Here is a 15,910-nt window from a genome sequence, read left to right as displayed (position 1 = left end):
GGCCACTTAAGTACGAAATTTCAAATTCATGCAAATGTGAAAACCATTATGTTGGACCCCAACTTGACTCTCATTCAAATTAGTTGGTGTCCAATACGATTTAGGAATCCCAACTGAAACACTTCACTCAAAGGCTTCCTTTAAGGTACTTTGCAATCCTACAAACTAACTATCTGTTTCACTTAATTTAGAACGGGTGCGTGATGTTGTTCTTACCGTTGGCTTATTGAGTAATTACGACCACGACCTCTTCTTCTATGAACATGAAGAATTTAAGCCATGCCATCTTGAACTTCTCACAATCTGGGAGACAAAAAGGGATCTCTGGCTACTTGCTAATTTCCAATTCAAGAAAAAGGAAGTTTCGCACTTGACAAATTTCCCATTAAATTTACACAACAAGTTCAACTTCAGTGGAATATGATATATTAACTTGATTAATGTTTGGTAAAGGAAGCTGGCTTCATCTAGATTTTGCATAGAGTCCTAAAAAAAGTATTACTCCATGTATTGCAATGAGGTTGATCCACTATAGGAAGTCAGAATATCATGGAAGAAAAATCACAGAGGCCTCATTTATCTACAGAATGCAGGAGAAATGATAGAATGACCGCTTCACAAATACGACCACAGATCTCTTACTGAACAGAGAAATTAATAGACTTCCACGTTCCATTGCTCTGCTTTCTTCAACTGCCTCTTGTACTCAGTCCAGTCAATACCTGCACATTATAACAAGCACAACTCGATCAGCAAAGTTTCTGTCCAATTGTCAAGTAGCAGGTGGCCTTAGTAGGTACCAGGCAGGGTTTCAAGTATTTTGTGCCTCTCAAATTAGGCAAAGGCCAAATTGGCAGTTTAATTTGAATGAAGGAAATTGTTTCTTACCATCTCTAGCAGCCAAGGAGACCATGATGTCATCAATTCCCTTTTCCATTCCCTTCAACCCACACATATAGACGAAAGTATTGTCTTTCTTGAGCAATTCCCATAACTCTTCTGCATATTGAGCCATTCTGGTCTGGATGTACATCTTCTCTCCTTTCTCATTTGTTTGCTCTCTGCTCACAGCAAAGTCAAGCCTGAAGTTGTCAGGAGCTTTCTCCTTCATCTTCTCAAATTCCTGTCCCACGCAGACAGCATTTTATGAGATCAGTGAGTGGGAAAATCTTATCAGTCCCCTCCATTCCTGAGAGCATAAGAGGGAAGGTTTTCATAGTATCACCTCCTTGTAAAGCAGTGAGCTGCTTGTAGGGACACCCAAAAAGAGCCATGCCAAGCCATTGAACTACAAATATGTGCCAAACTCAGTTAGGATAAAAGGAAGTCACTTGGACAATTCACCTAATATACTAAAGTTAATTTAATTTCTAATGTAGAATTCATTTTGTCTTCCTTCTGGTGATCTCATTTGCTTTACCAACTATTGTCTTAACAGCCATGAGAAATATCATTTATCATAATTACAGTGAATACTAAACAGACAATTCCATATTGATTCTGCAAGGACGGATCAAATGAATCTCTAGCAGTAGTCTTTGCAAAATCACTTGAATTGACGTTATCGTTGCCTAGTTATTGTAGCAAAGGATACAACTACACAAAACTGCTATAATGGAATGATATGAAACGCGCCTAATTCAAAAAGGATGTATTACTCTTTCTTTGGTACACTTACTTTGTAATCATCATGCTTCTCGAAGAACATTTTCCATAAAAATGAACGGAATGGGGCAATTCCAGTTCCAGTTGCCAACTACAAAGAAAGTTTCTTTAGTCACAACAAAAATCAAAACAACCATAACCGCACAAAAAATTCAAACGCGTCCTATTCTTTTCTGAAGTAAATCATGAGACGAGATACCATTACGATAGTGGCATTAGGATCTTTAGGCATAAGCATTTCTTTCCCAACAGGGCCAGTGATCTTCACTTCAGCTCCAGGCTTCAGATCACCTATCACAGAAATCTTTTTGAGACCAGACATTATAGCTAAAATTCCTTCTAAGCTGCATAAGTACTAGAACTATTCCATACTTACACAAGAAATTTGAGCACACCCCTTTGACGAGTTCTCCATTTTCATTAGTGTATACAAGCCGTTTCACACACAGAGAAACCTGTATGAAACGATATCACACATTAAATTAATGAATTTGAAGCGTCACATAGGCAATAAATAAATTGTGGGAATGTAAAGTCACAGTGAAATCTTAAACACAACAACAACAGGACGAAAAATAACATGATTTTGCCTAAGGCGAAATTCAGAACTCACAGTTTTGGAGTCACCAAAGTCACCAAGGGCACTGCTGGCAATGGAATACAACCTAAGCTTGTGAGGCTTGCCATTCTTGTCAATGCCATCTGGTATGACTCCGATTGACTGTCCTTCTCTGTATGGAACCTCTCCTGAGACGGAATTATACACAGACAACATGAGCGTGAGCTTAGTGGATTAATAATAGGAATGAGTAAGGAGAAGAGCAGAACCCTCGGTGCTGAAGACCATGTGCCATGTCTCTCCAGGAGCATCATCCCCAGTGATCTTAGTGTTGAGCAAGCATCTCCCAGTGTAAGGATTCTTGGGTTTGAACTTGTTCACCACCACTCCTTCTTCCTGTTTCTTCGATTCCTTCTCTACCTTAGCAGCAGGCGCCTCTGTCTCTGTGGTGGTCACTTGGGCTCTGATAGAAACTACTTTCCTACTGCTATACACATCCCTGTACTGGAATGCAACCTGAGAAAGCACAACGCACACGGTTAGATTCGTAATCATCCCATAATTACGGGGAAAACAAATGCAGTGCTAGAATTAGATGATCGCTGAAACATGTATAATATGGATACCCTCTTGAATACTAGTCTGTCAGGGGAGACAATGGAGGTTCTGGTGGAAAGAGAGGCGGACTTGGACGATGGAAAGGAGAGCGAAGCAGTTACCCCAGAAGCCATGCTTTGGAGAGGGAGGGTGAGAAGAATTTGATAAATGAAAGAGATGATATTTAGCTGACCTGGTGAAATATGTAAAACGAGGGAGAAGAGAAGAGAGGGAGCAGTGTTTGTCTGATTGCAGTTGCGATCAGAGGATTATAAGATTGGGTGGATGAGATTTGGAAGGGAATGCAGTGGTTCATGTGAGGATAAGGTGTCGACTGTAGAGCGATGTATGTGACTCTCGACTCTTCAAGGGCAACTGCCTGCGTGATTTTCTTTTTTCTTTTTTCGGATTTGAGATGGAAATTTACCCTGGTAGACCCGAATTTCTCAGTATTCTCTTCACAATATCTCTTTTTGGGCCAACAGTATTCTCTGTTTTATTGGGTTATCGAGGACGGATGCAATCCTCATATTCCAAATATCCAAATATCAGTGATTAGTGTGATCGAGAGGGCCATTTTCATCAACAGATTCTCCAGGCAACAGGTACCACTAGATTCACGCTTCAAGTGGTATCTTGATTCCTTCCCACGCTCGGGCAATACATAAAGAAAGCCAATCCATTCTTCATTTCTGCCAGAACTTGTGATTTTTTCCGAACAGGAAATTATATATTTTGCTTATTTATGAAATTCCCACCACAATTTCATTGAAAGATCAAATTCTATTGCCCCGTGTAACAGCTCTTTTTTTGGGGGGGGGGGTTGGTTAACAATTGGTGGCAATTATGAGACTTCCCTCGTGCTGAAAATTGAGTTGTATGAACGACGACAAGGAGTAAGCCCGGTCCAAAATCACAATCGATTGGGCTCAAGAATTTGAGCATTGGATGTAAGGCTGGGCTTTGAAGTTTGAACGAAGTGAAATCCATGTTTAAATTTTGGTTCATTTGTTAATCAATCTCACCGAGTCTGCTCCTTGTTTTGTCATGCTTTGCCTGAAAATAGTTTTTTTTAAATGAATATGCGTAGAGGGGGAGGGGAAGGAGTCGTACAAGTGGTCAACGGTTTGATTTCCTTTCAGAAACAATCATGAATACAGATTAACACAGGCTGTGTTGGGGCCTTGGAGGTGCTGTTTGGCTTCAAAGACGTGGGAGCGGCTACTGCTTTCTATTTTCTCGACTTCATTATTGCTTTTGGCCAATACTCACCCCCACGAAGATGATTGGTGCAAAATTACCAAAATTTGTGTTGGAGTCTGATAAACCACATCACGGCCAACCTTCGTATATACCCTTCTGTCTTGCCGATCAATACTTGTCAGACAATTGAAACTACTCCTTGCTTGCCAAGAACGGCGAATTGATAGTCATTATCTCGCCATTAACACCGTTACACGGATATATAGTCTTCCTTGGATGGATAGTACAGCAATGAAATCATTTTAGGTCTGTAATATTTTGTTGCTGTTGCGCCTAATTTTGCCTCTAGCTTTTTGATATATTCCATCAGCATTCGTAGTTCCCAAGCGAATCAAAACATGCCACCAAGATGCTTTATAGCAGAATTTTGAGAACTGAAATTGACATGCCTCTGTTAGAGATATATCGCAAATGTATTTCCAATTCTATATAGCCTGGGAAAGTAATCTGCTTTACTATGATGGAGTTCTAGTTTCTCGGAGGTAGTGGTTATCTAAAGTCTAAACCATTGACATGCGGGGTCCTTAACCCCTTGGTTCCACTTTCAAAGGAGGAGTCAATCGCGACGCTAGTATAGTACTGCACAACGGAGCTGAGCATCCCCTGAAAAGGAGCAACCCCGGGCAATTTACTGGTGCACAACGGGTTATTTTGAAAAGCATTAGAAAACTTTGCTCGGGATGACCACAATCCAGAACCAAACCCCTCGCCAACAGAATTTGTACATTCATTCTGAACGCTCTTTTGTCCCTGGCGCGGCGCAGAGTATCATTCAAGAGTTTAGAAACGAAAAGTTGAAACGCCAGAGCCGTCAACTCATCTTTTTTAGACCAATAACTCATGATTCGCCCCTTGGGGAATGTCTTCAACATATGAGATAAAACATAAGAGTAGGGTCATTGATGAGCAGAACAGTTGTGGGTCTACAATCTGTCCCAGCAAATTCCACATCACTTCCAAAAAGAGTTGTGTCATGTTCAACACTTTTATACTCAAAGCTACAATATTCTATGCCAGGCAAATTCCAAATATACTGACATAGTTAGTCAAATCTGTTATTAGTCAGGATTTATCAATGGTAACAAATCTCTTGGGTTTTTGACACCCCCGTCCCAAAAAAAAACCTTGTGTCACAAGTTATCACAACAGGATGCAGTTGCTAAACGTACCCAAAGTGCCATGTCTATTAATAGGCACCCCTATTTTGTTTTGGATAGATATCATCGCCTTACTTCAAAGTCATTGTCCTTGTGATAACAAATCCTCACTAATGAGTAACCAAAACAGAAACCGCTACTAATTACACTGAAAACTACGCGATTCTTTAAAATTTGGCACAAATTCTGTTACGACGGTAGAAAATACATAAGAAGAATTGAAGAATGCATTTGACTGTATATACACTCTCCCGAGAATGATAGAAAAGAAACGAATGAATGAAAACCTCTACAGGGACAAGAATAAACTTGAGTATTGACGAGATCAATGGAATCCTCTGGAACCTCTAGACTGGTAAAGCTCCAACCTACTCCTGGCTTCTTGCAACAACGCCTCGATTGTTTCATCCTGCGTCAAGGAGGATTGCTTGTATGTCCATTCCAGCACCGCCAGTACCTCAGCCTCGGCGAGTTCTTCACTGTCTGGGACATGAATTGCAATGTAGCAGAGCAAAACTACTGCTGAAATCTGGACGACATGTTGTTCTCCAAATACACAAGTTGCACCAAATGTTTTGCCCCACCGGCGCATATTATCGCCTTGGAGTGATCCAGGTGAAGGTAGTTCTCGGAGCAGGCAAATTTGGTGAGGGCTATGCATGCCTCTCTTGATACCTCTGCATCTCTTTCATCCAAAAGTCGCACTAAAGGAGCAATCATCCATGTCTCCGTTGCTCTGAATGTCCTCGCTAAATTCCCAATGGCTTTCATGCAAGGAATCAACAGGTCTGAATCTGCCTTCTCTATGATTTTAAGCACTTGATCGACGACTGCTTTGCATGCAGGAGAGTTAGGCTTGAACGCAGATCTTCTCAGATCAGCATCTTTCTCTGCCACTGCCGTAATCTCCATCACTGCCATGGCAGAATTGTACTGCACATCTTCACGTCCTTTCTCAAGGAGTACTGCAAAGCACAGGAGAGCCCTTGATTCTGTGATGCTACGACAAATGGGTGAGTTACCCTTGGCTAGGTGCCACAGCGCTCTTGCTGCCATTGCTTTCATATTGGCCTTAGTCTCGGGGCTCTCTAGTTCCCTTCCCTTCATGTTTATCCCCGAGTGTGAATAGCTTGGCTGATGATGCGGTTGATGATTTTGCTTCCCGTTACTCTGACCATTGCTCTTGGGTTGACTGGCTTGGGAGTTCTGATTCCCTGCGTTTCCTTCATTAGGCTTGGGAGTAGCATTCATTGCCATAGTACTTGTGATCACTCTATGCAGCTGGGAAGCTGTTCCATTACCCAACGGATGCGCTATCCGACTCTGAATCTGATTCTCGTCGTCTTCGTTGGACTTTTTGGCATTGATGCTATTTAAATTAGAATTAGGATTACTACTTGCCATCACAAGCGCGTGGATTGATGTGGGTTTGATGCGATCAATGGCGTACTTGCTGTGTTCTTGAACTGTTTCGAATGCAAGATGGCTGACGAGCAATCGGATTATATTGTGCTGAACAAAGAGATCTTGGCATTTGGGATAATTCGCCGCCAGCTCCGATACAGCCCAGGCCACCACAATTTGCACTTTCATGGGACCATCTTTAAGGATTTTCGCAAACACAGAGCATATTCCGGCGTGAAGCAGGTGCTCTACGCTCTCGGGGTCACGACCCAGCAGCCCAATTGCTCTCGCAGCATTCTCCTGACCTTCCATCTTACCCTCTTTGAGCAATTTCAACAACGGTCCGACCCCACCTTCCTCGATTATCAACTTCCCGTATCGATCGTTGTCCCTAGCAAGTGACACCAGCGAAGCCGCCGCATCAGATCGCTCCTCCAGAGAACCCGTGTAAAGTGTCGCCACCTGCTCCCATATGAGATACAGATTCGGTTCGTTCGCGGCGATCGGAGGAAGACCCAGATACTCGTCGCCGCGATCCTCCGCCGGGGCGGACACACGAAGGAGCCACGACACGTCTCCGATTGAGTTCTCGAGGTGGGTAGACATCTTGCGAAAAGCGGCGGCGGGTATGATGGTGAACACGCGCTTCACCAGGCCATTGGCGCGGCATTTGAGAATCAAGGAGTGGGCTTTGGTGAGGACCTGTTCGGTTTCTTCGATGATCCGCCGCGTAGGACGTTCGTAGAGATCGGAGCTGGCTCTCGCGGCCTGCCGGAGAAGCCCCGCGAGTCTCTCAGACTTGTATTTGAGCTCCGCGCATTCGTGCCTGAAGGAAGCGCTAGCCTCATCGGCAGATTTGATTACTTGGTCGGCTAGCTGGATGGGTTTTGCTAAGATTTGCTTCACAGAGTCCGCCATGGCTGGTAACAGGTTGCCAAGTTTTTGATTTTTTGATTGAGGGAACGATGGGATAAAGAAGGAAAGGAAGAAAGCCCCCCTCAGCCTTCAAATTTGGCGGTGATGGAGGGGGATGATGGGACGAAGAGAAAAGGATTGGGAGAATCAGAGGATGGATGGGACGGGATGGTGGGGCTTGAGTGTCTGGGCGCTTAGCTGCAGCTTCAGAAAGAATCTGTCACGGTGGACGGAATTTGCAAGGTCAAACGCGCTTCCTTCTTCGTGGCTAGCCTTGGCCCTGTTGGGTCGTTGTTGAAATTTGACGACTTTTGAAAGTTGTTGAATCGAACAACGCATGTTTATTTGTGTAGAAATGTGAAGACTCGATTCTGGGTCGCTTTTCACTTTTTCTGTTTGCCCCTCTGCACTGTAGAATCGCTTTTCCTTCCATTCGTACGTCCAAGGATTTCAATGGACACTCCTTTCGTTTCCATTCATAATTACTCACGCAACCAAGTCTACTTATGTATTTTAGATCTTTGTGTGCTTATATTGTAGACTGTGAACGGATGGAAAGACTTAGTTCTCATGTTTAAAATTCTCTATTCATAGCCCTCCCCAGATTAACTTGTTTTTCCACAATCCTTGGAGCATCAAGGACAAACTAAAACAAAAAAGGTTAGATTTTCATATTTGAATCTGCTCTGAATAGACCAGATTATTTGATTGAATATTAAAGAATATTTCAATCAAATTTTTAAGTAAAATTATGATATGTTTGATTTAGTTCAACTTTCAGATTAAATATATATTAGGGATGTATATAATTAATTTTGCATTGAAATTCATGTTCATAAACTTATTAATTAAAAATATTTAAATATTTGAATTTAAATTAGAACTGATGAATTTAACGAATATTTTACCTTCCCAAAATATTCCTAACTAAAATTATAAATACCCGGCGCCTGCTTCTTGTTTATGTCTATAATTCTAGCAAAGTCAATCAATTACCTTTTATTAGATGTACAAACAGAGACAGAGAGTTAGTATTTGAAATTGTAAAAACTTGTAATAATAAAATTTACTTGGTCAACCTTTCCGTTGTACTCCTCCGGTCCTTATTATAAGACCCAATTTGACTTTTTATTTGGTCCTAATTATAAGACCCAATCCATTTTGTCTCTTATAGTTATGCATTTTTTTCCAAGATAATCCTTCTAATAATGATAGTTTTAGCCAATATACTTAATTAGCAATGATATTTTAGGAATGACAACACTTATTTATTATAAATAACCAACTTAACTTACTTCCTTAATCTCTTCAAATAAGTCAATTGGGTCTTATAATTAGGACCGGAGGAGTATCAGAAAAAGATATTTAGTCGACTCTAAATTCATGAATTTTTACTTACTCAAACAAAGAATTTGACTCGAATCTAAATACTCTCTAATTCAAACACAACAGTAGTGTTTGGATTTAATTTACATTTAATTTACTTATATATTATTAACATTAAAACATTAAGACGTCATTTGGTATGGAACTCGAATAAGAATGAGCACGGGGGAAACGAAACGAGAACAAAACTTCCTTGGGAAGCTGTCAATATATTATTAACATTAATTAGAACTGCACATCTTGGAAATAATAATACTTCCTCCGGTCCTTATTATAAGACCCAATTTGACTTTTTATTTGGTCCTAATTATAAGACCCAATCCATTTTTCTTTTATATTTATGCATTTTTTTCCAAGATAATCCTTCTAATAATGATAGTTTTAGCCAATATACTTAATTAGCAAGGATATTTTAGGAATAACAACACTTATTTATTATAAATAACCAACTTAACTTACTTCCTTAATCTCCTCAAATAAGTCAATTGGGTCTTATAATTAGGACCGGAGGAGTATTTGGCAAGCTGTCATTAACAATATTAAGTATTGAGATCAACAAAGATACAGTTTGTTCTGATGATATTAACAATGAATCCAATCTAATGAGCATAACATATGAAGAAGTTGGCTGAAAGTTGAAATAACCAGTAACAAATAAGGAGGATCAGAGCCAGCTAATCCGGGGTTAAGAGGAGTCGTTTTCCCAAATCTGGTCCAAAAGCGCGATCTTTTTATTTTTATTTTTAATTCTTAATTACTTATTATAACTCAGCATCGATGATTTATTATTTTTACCTGGAGAGTCTGGAATTTTGCTTACAATGTGTTTGGAAAGCTCCTTAGCTGGGCTCAGCTCGCATCTCATATCCTCCCACGTAAAGAATTGGTTTTCAGACAATACCACAGAGAAGTAGTAGTGATGGATGTGGGCCAATGATAATAGACAACACAACAGCTGGCGGCGGAATAAAAGAATAGCAAACCGACAATAATTGGAGAGCTTTAGTAGATTTTGGGGCCTTAATTTAAAGTAGTATATATGAATATTATACAGTAACATGGTAATCACCACCACAAGGGAGAGCCTAAGATGCTGCAAGCTGGCAATTTAGTTGTGGGTGTGTGCGGTTGTTTTCTTAGTGGGAAGAGACTGATGCTTATTTATTTGCTTTTCTTGATTTCCTCCTAAGTCATAACTCGATGATTTCCTTCCATGAGAGTGGCCCCCACCAACTCACCCAGCAGGACTCAAGTTCGGTGACTCGTGTGTGTGTGTGTGTTACACTCGTTCTGTTTACCATCTATCATAAAGATATTTTGTAACTAATCTAAGTCGTATAGATCAATGTAATTAGTCAATATCGATATACAAAACATTGTTATCCTTCCGAATTCAACCTTCATTAAATTATGCTGGCTCTTTTCTCATACAATATATTACTTCCGGTTGTATTTATAATATCAGGTTTGTAGGCTATAAAAAAAATCTTATAATTAAAACCGGAAGAGTATATCTGAGGGGACACATAATAAAGATTTTTAACTTGTGGATCATACCCTCAGACAACAGGAGCAAAGAGAATAGAGGTGATTAATAATGTGCTCGAATTTTAATTAAATTAAATTGATGGGTAAAGATAATGATAAATGACATAGGGAGCAAGGCCCATTAGATGGGATGAAGAGGCAGGTGAAGTACTTGAGGAGTGGAGAGGCACAGGGAAAGAGGCAGAAGGCGGAATTGTGGCGAAGGGTTGATTGGATCTGCACGTCAATGAAGCATCCTGCTTTTGGACTCTCCTCTGTTTCCATATATGTAAACCTGCGTACCATTACTGTCAGTCCAATTCAAGCACCCACCTCACTCTCTGATTTTCACATCCGCATATGACTTGTCGCTACCCCAGTAATATATATTGTCAAATACTCTCCATACATATCATCATAAACTTTTGCCTCATTACTTTTAATTAGCTGTCTTTAGATTTAACGCGACTTTGGGGGCTTTTGTTAATGATAATCAATATCCGACTCGCTTTCTATATATAATGATCGGTTGCACTTTTATTACGTATGGTATGAGTTTGGTTTGAATCAACATAGGGCCACAAGAGGATTCATTTGTACTCCAACGCTAACTTTTTGCAGCGCTGTACTCCGCATTCTAATTAATCACGTTCCAGCGGTTCATTTTATGCTGATCTCAGGACCAAAGAGGCAGCCTGGTTTTCTTTACATCCCTCATTGGGTCATACCAGGAATCTTCTTACTTTATTTATCACATAGTATGTATGTCGTGGATGGAAAACATAAGAGTAGAATATTTTTCAAACTCACTCCTAAATATAAAATTTATTCTTTTAAAATAAGTCATTTCTGATTTTTAAAGCCCCCCTGTTATCAGTGGGCGGTACAATGTGTGCGGAGTCCCTGTTTTTTTGCTCTCTTTGGAGGCCGAAAATGTAAGGTGTCCTTCTGAGGATGGTAGAGACTTTTAAGAACTCGCGGAGAATATCATTGACTACTACTTAATCCAGCTTCGTCCCAACCCAGTTGTCACTGCTGCGTACCTCTCTAATATCTTGTCTAAGCAACACCTGGATTAATGACACGGCACGAAACTGCTCCTTGTTTGTTTGTTTGTTCGTTCGTTCTTAGGCAAAAACTAATCACAAGGTGTTACCCTTTCCAACTATTGATTTTCATTATTTCTCGAAAAGAAGAAATTAACATGTGATTTATGATAAGTCATCGTTTACGGCAGTACTTTTGAGATTCGCGTCCTACAAATACTACGAATGTGGATCGGGCACAACAAAGTACGCAGTCGTGCAACAGAGGAGAGGAGGAAGAAACAGGGAAGGGAAAGTTAGTATGTTTACAATGAAGTTAAAGTAGGAGGCATGGTTATTGGGCATCAGTAAGCAGGCAGTTTCAAGTGCCTGAAAGGACGAGCTCCGATCGTTTTCCCGCCATGCTTGATCCTGCGGGGTTGAAGGTGGGCCAGGGCCCAACAGTATGGACTGAGCCATTATTTCTTGCTGGGCCATGCTACTTGAAAGTGAAAGACCCGATATTGGAAAACTCGGGTACAGATGCGGAATCAACAATTCAGGAGTGGCGGAGGACGGAGGTACTAACGGAATCATAATGACTTTTAGATGGTCCTATTATGTTCCCCATTTTGACGAGTGGGACTTGTCCAATTCAGCAGTTGGCCCTTTCTACTCTGATTAGGCTATTTGGGAAGGAGAATGTGAGGTGTTTACCGATATAAATATTCATTTTGGTTCTAAATTTAAAACTTATTTTTTTTATTAATCTATTTTGTCGTCATTTGGGATTGTAAGTGTTATTGTCATAATAAGCTCCCGAGTTCAATATAAATTACTTCTAATTATTTTAGTTAAAGAATTGGTGAGATGGATAAAATTGCTTAAGAATTGCATAGGCTTTAATCCTGATCACTGATTTTAATTAGAAAGAACTGAAAATGGAGATGCGGGAGCGTTGGAATGTTGAGAATGAAGAGGGGGAAGGGGGTAAAATTTGAGGAAATAAATGGGACGAGGAAGGGACAAGAGAGGCGGCGGTGGGGACGTCGCGGAATATGGGCAGATTGTGAGTTTGGGGCACAATCATGAGCTTCTAGAAGCCAATGGGACGCCTCCAGCAATAGAGCTGACAGAATCATTGGCCTCTTCTGCCCCCTTATCTTCTCCAGCCCCTCCCTCACCAGTATACCCTTCTCTCTCTCTCTCTCTCTCTCTTCTATGATTGCCTCCCTCCCTTCATTAGACTATTATTTTGATCCATTTAAAACTGATGTGGACCTGTTTGAACGAATCCCTTTCCGTGATATTTTAAGGCTCACGACGCACGTAGTGCGACGCGGCCCATCTTCTTCCAGAAGAATGGCATCAGTAGTCCTTACTTTCAGTGCTCGCTGAAAAGTCTCCCCCCACCATCCCTCCCTCCCTCTCGCTCTCTCTCTCTGCACATATCCATTAATCAACGAACGAGTTTACTGGTATCAGATTCTTTTGGACCCCAAACATGACTATTCTGCTCCGTCCACATAAACTGAGCAAATTCATAAAGAAGACGCAACTGCGCAAAACCAGAAGCGCAACAATTTGACGCTGACGAAGCATTTATATGAAATGAAATTTGTTGCTGTTAGGAATATATATATATATATATATTACTTTAATTATTTTTAATTCTCATCCTCCCCTGTATCAGATAATGTTATGGGGCTTGCTTACATGACTGAGAAACCAAAAGATTCTGTAAGTGGTGGAGAAGCATGGAAGCGAATGGAAAGCTGATGAGTTAGATAGTTGATTACTATCTGCCCTTCAAAAATTCATAAACACCCCCCGCCGCCCAAGTCAGTGTCCAAGGTCATATAGATCTGCTCTTTTCTTTTGCGTTCTAGCCATGCACTCCTGGCTGAGATGCTCTTCCTTCCCGGCCCCCCCCCCCTTTCCATTCGTTTTTAGTCTCATTTCCCCGTCACACTTACTTAATTACCCTCTCAGTATCAAAGTTACTTGCTGGCTTTCCCTTGGCAGCCCGCGACACCGCCACCACGTGGCCGTGTCGCTGCTTGCGAGTGTTTTCCTTTTGGTTGGCTGCTTCACAGTGAAGCCTTCACTTGGAGGCTGCCATAAAATATCGAGGGACGTCCTTTGGAATTTTAATAAAACATTAGTTATTTTTTGGACAATTCACCCATGAAAATTGTGGCTGCTGGAACAAGTGTTTGCCTCGAAAATTAATCAAATTATTCAAAACAAATAATAATGTTTTAGTCAAATATTATATAATTGTGCCATGTATAATCCAAACTATTTGGGGTGTTTATTTTGCAAAAATGTGTGTGCATCGTCTTAGATAATATTTCTTTTTAAATGGATGGAATGTCATTCAGGGTATATTGAAGGATAAAAAGAAAATAAAGTGAAACATATTTGCACCTGTATTAAGTCGATCCACATGCACACACACTAATACAAAAAAAAAAAAAAATTTCGGTCCCTCATTTTAGTTTGTTTTTAAAATTAGAGGAGAAAAATCATCCATATTTGTCTGTTTCCTCAAAACAGCTTAATATAGAGCCTTACATTCATTCGTTGCAGTAACTTCGAGCAGCTCATATTATCATGATTTATGTACTCATGTTTTTCCCCCTCTGTGGATCGAATCTGAACATTGTTAATAATATTGTTAGTGCGCAATAGCTTTGGGGAGATATATATATATATATATATATCAGGACAAAAAAAATATAATTATTGTCTGGGGAATACAAATCAACCCAAAACTATCATCACGAAAAATCGCGTTTAAGTTTCGATGCAAAACGCAATTTGTGATAGCAGAGAACAAGAACGGCATGGAAATAGGAGGGGGGGGGGTTGGAAGAGGAGGTGCTCGTGTTTGGAACTCAATATCCGAGCGGCCGGTGTGACCAGCAAGTCGTTGATACTCTCTGTCCTTTTCATTTATCTGTCTTTCGTACAATTTAACGTCCAAGGGGAATCAGATTTCCAACCCCCCAACATTGTACTCTCATTCTAAATTTCTGGTCCTTATGCATTACTAGAGCTACCCTTTTGGAACCTCCTCCCTTCCGTCAAATTATATTCTTACTCCATTTTGGGTCTGTTTGGCATGACATGAAATTTAAAATGACTTATAACCATGTTTCATGTAAATTGAGACAAACTTATTCTCCCATATTTACTTTATATTTTAAAAATCACGATTAAAAATTTATTTATAAGTCATTTTAAACGGGTATTTCTTTTGTTATTTTCTCTTTAGTTCTGAACCATTTTTCTCTTCGCCCCTTCCGTTGTCCCGCCGGGGCTCACGTTCCCACTTTTGTTTTTCTCACCCATTTGATCATATATCCCCACCAAACCACTGAGACCTAGGCTCTGCAAATATTAAGGGACGACTGCTAAAGACTCCTATCCGTCACTCAAACGTTGATGAGGGCTCAAATTATGACACGAAACATATTAGCAATTGATTTCAATACCCTCTCACCCAATAGGCCTCTAAAACCCCCTTCGAAGTTCGAACCAATCCCCTAAAAGCTTGCGAATGGGATTGTCACATTGACATGAGGTTTACAAAAAAAAAAATTACTGCACATGCAAATCATCCATAATTTCTGATGCAGGCTAAAAAGTTTTACGACAGATGATGGTGAGAAAATAAATAAATCTTGAAATTGTAATTGTTTAATGAAGTAGTGAGCGCAACCGTCGGGGAAAAGTCAGAAAGAAAAGCAAAGAGGACACGGGGACTGAGAAGAAGAAGAAAGAAATAGAGCGCAGCACTACAACTTAGAAAAAGGGTTAATAAGAGGCAAGATTATTGACTTTCGGGGCTTTGATTTCGTAAACGCCCTTTGGATGCAAGGAAAACCTAAGTAACATTGCCAAGTCTTTATTGATTGTACCGCGCAGCTTCTCATTTTATGCCATTAAGTTGAACAATATCAGTGTATCACGCTCACACACGTCAGGTTATTTCTCCTGTAAGATAATATTAAGAAAATCAACGAATTTGGATGCCTGCATCGCCCAGTGGGATTAATTTAATTAAGCCACAATCAACCGCCACAGCAACTGACGGTGAGCCTTCAATTATTTTTTTTTCTTTTTTTAAATTTTTATCAACAAGCTAAGTTACCACAAAAACGGGCTTCTAGAAATTCGTTACAAAGAAGTTGACTTTCATAGCACCGAAGATTCATCCCTCGCGCATTGAGTGGCCCCCAAATTCCTTTCCAAGAAACTCGAACTTGGTTTGCACTTTTCGTTAACTCCCAACAAGCAACTTGCAAACCGAATATCACACAACTCCAAACCAACGAATTCAATTCAACTCTTAATTGCCCCTTCCGTTTATCAGTTCTTTTATTGCGCGACGCCCATGAATCCGA

The 15,910-nt window shown here is 40.3% G+C and overlaps 1 protein-coding gene and 1 pseudogene across 1 annotated transcript; both read right to left on the bottom strand.

The window, feature by feature from the left end:
• Positions 1 to 346: 346 nt before the first annotated feature.
• On the bottom strand, positions 347 to 3,079 carry LOC114732116 (ferredoxin--NADP reductase, leaf isozyme 1, chloroplastic). Its single transcript, XM_028919411.1, has 9 exons — positions 2,851 to 3,079; positions 2,494 to 2,740; positions 2,279 to 2,412; positions 2,042 to 2,120; positions 1,865 to 1,956; positions 1,679 to 1,756; positions 1,226 to 1,288; positions 889 to 1,123; positions 347 to 722 (listed from the first exon to the last, which is right to left on the bottom strand). Exons 1-9 carry the CDS (start codon positions 2,953 to 2,955, stop codon positions 655 to 657), a joined length of 1,101 nt encoding a protein of 366 aa, XP_028775244.1. The 5' UTR covers positions 2,956 to 3,079; the 3' UTR covers positions 347 to 654.
• Positions 3,080 to 5,494: 2,415 nt separating this feature from the next.
• LOC114732113 (uncharacterized) lies at positions 5,495 to 7,598 on the bottom strand (annotated as a pseudogene).
• Between the last annotated feature and the right edge of the window lie 8,312 nt (positions 7,599 to 15,910).

Source organism: Neltuma alba, unplaced genomic scaffold, assembly GCF_004799145.2.
Source record: "Neltuma alba isolate B1F8T4 unplaced genomic scaffold, ASM479914v2 tig00012877_pilon, whole genome shotgun sequence".
NCBI lineage: Eukaryota > Viridiplantae > Streptophyta > Magnoliopsida > Fabales > Fabaceae > Neltuma > Neltuma alba.
This window is presented reverse-complemented; position numbering and strand designations above follow the sequence as displayed.